Source organism: Poecilia latipinna, unplaced genomic scaffold, assembly GCF_001443285.1.
Source record: "Poecilia latipinna isolate Pla-1442-1.1 unplaced genomic scaffold, P_latipinna-1.0 Scaffold3126, whole genome shotgun sequence".
Taxonomy (NCBI): Eukaryota; Metazoa; Chordata; class Actinopteri; order Cyprinodontiformes; family Poeciliidae; genus Poecilia; species Poecilia latipinna.
Genome location: NW_015115742.1, coordinates 52,857 through 58,856, shown reverse-complemented (window position 1 = coordinate 58,856; position 6,000 = coordinate 52,857). Strand labels below are relative to the sequence as shown.

General features: G+C 37.9%; 1 protein-coding gene across 8 annotated transcripts in view; it reads right to left on the bottom strand.

Annotated features, from left to right (window-relative positions):
• Positions 1-1,746: 1,746 nt before the first annotated feature.
• Positions 1,747-6,000, bottom strand: part of LOC106940207 (calcium/calmodulin-dependent protein kinase type II subunit gamma-like) — a 45,733-nt gene continuing 41,479 nt past the window's right edge. For 2 of the 8 annotated variants that reach the window (XM_015022884.1, XM_015022886.1), the window contains 3 exons: positions 2,459-2,503; positions 2,293-2,347; positions 1,747-2,122 (listed from right to left, as the gene is read on the bottom strand). In XM_015022884.1, the coding sequence (XP_014878370.1) occupies positions 1,941-2,122; positions 2,293-2,347; positions 2,459-2,503 (282 nt within the window). In that variant the 3' untranslated portion in view covers positions 1,747-1,940. Of the gene's footprint in view, positions 2,123-2,221; positions 2,228-2,292; positions 2,348-2,458; positions 2,504-6,000 lie in introns of all 8 variants that reach the window. The other 6 variants (XM_015022882.1, XM_015022879.1, XM_015022880.1 and 3 more) reach the window with 5 other exon arrangements.

The following is a 6,000-nucleotide window of genomic DNA, read 5'->3' as shown; positions in this document are numbered from 1 at the left end:
ACACACACACACACACACACACACACACTTCAAGGTTCCCACAGTGGCCAAAAATCAGAGATGTACAACTTTTTTTATTTTTATTTTTTTTCTTAAAGTTGGTGCATTGCTTTTGCTTTAAATAGTCAAAGTAGCCCTGCTCTTTGGTACTTTTCAATAAAAGGAATGCATTAATGACAAAAACTAAAGCGTTTTAAATGGGAAATTCTTCGAAATGAACCAGTTTATTTCAACTTGGATTAGAGCTGCCCAGCGGACAACCACCGACACCCTCCACAGAGGGCAAGCCACAAAAAGGTTGATGCAAAAGAAGCTGCCTGTTGAGACGGATGCATCCAAGCATTTTATTGGAAAGTTGAGTGTAAGAAAAAAATGGGATAGTGAAAAAGGTATGTAGGCAACAGGGAAAACTGGAGCCTTGAAGGAATTGTGAGCAAAGACCATTTAAGAGCTTGAGGTATCTGCTGGTCTTAGTCCACCATGTTTTATCAAGTCCAAAGTCAGAGCAGTGGTCTGCCAAGAAATTTGGACACCAGAGCAAAAAGCAGCAGGACCACGCTGTAGTGATGCAGTAACTCATGCAAAAGGAGCCCTGACCAAGTACTGAATGCATTCACTGTACAGTAGGTGAACCTGCTTTTCATTGGACTGACATTTAAGCATTATGAAGCCATTCTTATTTAAATTTTCTGATGACATAAACTGGGTCTTCAAGAGCTGTAAGCCATAATCATCAATATATAACACACTAGGGATTTTGTATCATCTGAGCTTAACATACGTGTATTTTATTATTTTTTTGGCTTCTGAAAATCTGTTTTCTTACATGGTGTAGTTCAACTTTTTCAAATAAAAAAAAATTATTCAGCTCAGCCAAATTTAAACATACTAAAATCTAGAAAGATGACATAGTACTTTGTATTTTGATAGACCAGCTACTCAAGAATAATTTTTAGGAAGAAAGGTTTCTAAAAGAGGAGAAAAACACACACACACAAAAAAATCCTTTTTCTGCTAAAGATGACCTATTGTAGTACCTTAACCTGTTATAACAGGTCTGTAGGTTATACAAAACATGTTCATTACATTTTTTTTTTTTCACAAAATCATTCTTAGATTATGAGATTTGAATCTGGCCAGTTCTGGCTATTTTCAGCTCCTTTCAGAATGAGCTGCTTTATGGCATCTCGATATTTTAAATTCAAATAAGTTTCTGCTGGCCACGCCCCCAACTCAACATTTTCACTTGCATGAAAAAATTGCTGCAATTGTACAACTATATATATTTGAAAAGCAGAAGTAGAGCCTCCCACACAACCAACAAGAATGCAGCAAGTGGTTTCTGGATGGCAAGTCAACAACAAAACACTTGTTTTTTTCCAGCAGCCATTGTACAGCTCATACAGTGGAAAAACCAACTGACCAAACGTTGGGATTTCGCTCAGGTAGGCGATGGGCTGGCTTTGGCTGGGGTTGCTTGGTAACAGCGCTGTGCCCGTCAACTGTGACTTTACAATCGGGAAGTTTTTGAAATGGCTCATTTTACAGAAAAAAAAAAACAGGGTGGGTGTTTCTTTTTAAGCACTTGGGCTGATTTTAGAAGCAGTTGAGTCCCAAACTGGAGGACAAAAATGTGTAAAATGTAGATTTGGCAAAAACAGGTGCTCTTTAATATTAATACATTATTTACGCTAACTTCACCGCATGTATGCAAGGAAAAGGAAGCTGAGATTTTCCTGTTTTACAGAAAAAACGGTAATAGCAGTGAGGAGGTGAGGGGGGAATCCAAGTTGCAATAAACTAAAAGATTAAATTCTCTGACATCAGAATCTGATTGAGTCCAGAAACGTTCAAAAACCAGTGGGAACCCTATAAAAAAGTAACGCTTGGTAGATCGGGGTGTGAGCGGAGCTCAAACATGGAAGACGTCATTGCCAGTGCTACAAGAAACCGAGGTGAGAGTGGGAGGAGTGGGTGTCGGGTCCTTTCAGGGGGCACAGGGGGCAACCATATAGCTTCTCTTTGCCATAGATAAACTTACTGGCAGGTGAGCTTTGAGGTGAGGGCAGAAGAGGGGGCATCTCCTCAGTGGCGCTGCTCTGACTCAGCGCCGAACTGTCCGCTAGATGTAGCCAAACACACAATAATTACAAACACACACATACGACAGACACGCTTAGGACCGCAACACACTTGCCGATCACTACAGTCAAATACACACACTTCACTAAAAGGGAGAAAGAAAGAGACAGTGAATGAAAACAGGGAAAAGGGAATAAAACACTCGAGTACCTTTCCTACCTTTCATTTCCTCCTCATCGTTTGTGGCGTTGCTCTCTGTTGATCCCTGAGGACCGAGAAGAGGGACAGACAGATGCTGAAACCAACGCAGGAAAGATCCAAGAGCGAGTCAACCAGGGCGGGGCCGTGTTCCCACTCAACACAACTAAAGTATTACCTTGACTCCATCAGGAGGGTTGTGCACCACTGTGCTCTGAGATTCCTGCAGAGCAGAACAGAACAGTCAGTCTGGCATATTTTTGCTCTGAAACGGTGCGTTTCAACTGGGTTTGAACCGGCCCCAACTACTTTACCTCTGCAACACATCCACAGCCTACAGGGCATTTTTAGAGTGACAGATGGTTTAGGTTGGTAAAATTACAGATATCTGAATCCACTGCCAAATATGTATACATGTACATTTTATCCTTATGCTGAAAATTTGTGAGCCACTTTCACAAAAGCATCTCCGTTACACCCCTGACTCGCCAACTGAGGTCGTCACAGCGGCGTGACCTCTGCCGGATTCTCAGGTTGAAACAGCGATGACTGGTTACAGGTTCCACAAAAATAAACAAAGATTTGGAAATAATTTTCAATGAGAACAAGAAGCTGGTGAGATATACAGTTTACATTTGAAGCTTTCAATCAGCAACAGGACATCCGCCATTATCGTTAAAAAAAAAAAAAAAGGTATAGGAAGACTTCTGACTGGGGTTGGTCACTTACTGTATCGTTTACCATTTATGGTGCTATTTTTTTCATAAGAATTTTGATTTAATTTCCATAAATTATGTTAAAAATCCCAAAACATTGTAGTTGTTGTTGCTGTCTTCTTGTCAGAATTATTATTTTCTCCACTGATTGTTCAATATCACTATCAAATACACTGATATGATTAAATGCAGTAGCTGAGTGCAGTTTAGTCAAACAAATCACACTTTTTTATGCAAGCAGTGTCCAAAAGCAGTGCAACAATAACGGGCATTGTTTTTCAAGAGCAGTGTTTGTGTTTGAGGGGCTAAGATTGCTCTTCCATACAGTTACAGCAACACAAGGAGTAATAAACTCACTTTTATCATGATCATAACAGTACCACAAAACATTGTGATAAAACTTTAAGTCCATCTCGGATCAAAAAGATCCTTTACACAGAAACAGGGGTCTTTCACTGCAAGCATAAACTGAAATCTTTCTCTTGTAGAAAAGAGTTTTTAATCTCTACATTATAAAAAAAAAATAAAAAAATCTTGGATTCTGGGGAAGGACCAACGGCAAAGTTCATACGAAGATGATGAGTTAGCAACCGTTCTGTTCAAGAAACCCCAGTGGTTTATGAGGACATGAGGTTAATTTTACTCCATTTTATCTCTATTGGCCCCTTTTCAATACAACTAAGGATCACTTAATTATTAACACCTGGTCTGGTCTGAGCCACATGAAGGCAGTGGTGTTTGACTTCAGCTGATTTCTGACAACATCTACAATTTGACATCTGTTTCAACCACAACATGTGTAACATTAGCCTGAATAAATGTTTTAGGGTCTTTAAAACAACATTTTGTGACATTATTGCAGCATAGATCCATCCTTGTGTTTGTGTTAAAAAACAACAAAAGACTTTTAGCTTCTTCCATTCACTATGTTTTACAGAACAAAACACAGATAACTGGTGACATAAATATAAGTGAACGATTGCAACATTCTCTCTGAATGCTGGCAGCATTTTAGTTTTTCTCATAAGCGTTTCCAGCACTGTTGGGTTTCCATAAATTCCTGGGTAGAATTCTGATTCATTAAATCTCCTTCAAATAAAAAATAAATCACCACTTCCACCACGTTGGCTTGACTCAAGTCAAAGACTGAAACTCCTTTAGCTACAGAAACAAATCTAACAATTTTAGGCTGCAAACCTGAATACATTTGAAATGTAGAAGTTGTAAATTGCACACATATAATACAACTTGGGGCCCTGTTGCACCAGTTGTGAAGCACCTTTGAAGCAAACTACCTAATCCAAACCACAGCACTGCAACACACCATTCACTGCATGCTGCAAGAGCATGATGAAGGCAGTAGAACCAGCATGTCAGTAAGAATGTTAATGAAGGAAAAGTGAGGAAACATTCGCTAAAGAAAATCAGAGCAAAAAGAAAGATGTTGGAATAGATGGTTGAAATGGAAAAAAGGCCAAAAGCATATCTAGTTGGGTTTGGGATGTTAAAGTTTATACAAAGAATCTGGAGAAACAAGAGAATTAAAAAAACTGTCTGATGCTTCAACTGCTAGCTGCATGATGTGAGCGGTAAATAGTCCAACCAACAAGCCCATGCTTTATATACAGATGCAACTGGGAAAGGAAAATATGATTGATAAGCTGGTTTATTTCATTAATTCAATTCAAAAAGTGAAACTCATTCATTATGCAAATAAATTAGAAGCAAATTTATTTAAAGTGTTTGTCTCTGGTAATTTTGATGATCGTGAAACCAAACATAAAACCTATAAAAAAGATTTTAACATAGAAATGTGGATTTTGAAGATTAAAGTTTTTGAAAATCTGGATTTTTCCCCCACCATGGTTTAAAGTGACGTCACCCTGCCCAAGGCGGCCATCTTGTTTTGTGTATTCATTTGATTTTGAATTCAGTTTAAGAATATTGCATTGTACAGTATTTACACTCAATATTTAAATACAGCCCCTTTCACAAAATACTTACTGAATTTGTCTGCTATCTCTCATCTTCCTCTTAATAACGTTAGATGAGTTTTTCCTATCACTCAACTTTCCAATATTATGCATCTTTTGCAATGGCCTTTTCACGCCAACATGGCAACTCAAAGCATCGATGACTGAGGAAACTTCATGCTGGACCTAAAGGAACTTTGATTCAGTTCTTCTTCACTTTTCATTTATTTCCAAATGAAATGTATTATTTACTTTCCCCTGAAAAGACGACTTTGGGTCACCAAGCTACTGCCCACTCATTTGTCATCTTAGCCCAGGTAAAATCAAACTGTCTCTGCCTCAGGAATAATTTAACACAATAAAAGTTACACTTCTTGCCCATCCTGGATACGTCTGTGTGTGGAGAAGCCCTTACTTCAGCTTCACAATCTATTAAAAAGGCTTTTTGAATAGCTTTTAGTCACCCATTTCATTTATATCGCAATATATGCCACAATCATCTTGTAAATCTACTCCAGGGTTTGCAGTCCAGAAACTTTTTCCTTCCACTCAGCTTTCTATTAATATGCTTTGAATTCATTGTGGTGGGAGCCAGTTCACATAGATATGAACTTCTGTGGCTTGGCATTCTTGTTGAGAATGTCAGTAACTGCTTACAAATATTCAGTATATTCCTATGCAATATAAAAAGCAATCCACTGGGTTTCCTTAGAAACTTTCAACTATTTTCAATAATTCATTGAGCATACTCTACTGCTTGATGACTAGGAAAAATTTGAATTGAAATTATTTTTTGTAAAGTGCCTTGAGACGGCATTTATTGTGAATTGGCGCTATATTAAAAAACTGAATATTTACATTTTCTGATAAGCTAATATTGTGGTTTTGACTGACTTTAAATTACAATAATCTAAATTAACAAAAATAAACACTTTAACAAGTTTCACTCCTTAAATTGAAATAAGTGAAAGACACCGACTCTTCAATGATATTCCAATTTATTGTGTGTAAAACTAAACGGGTGCACATGC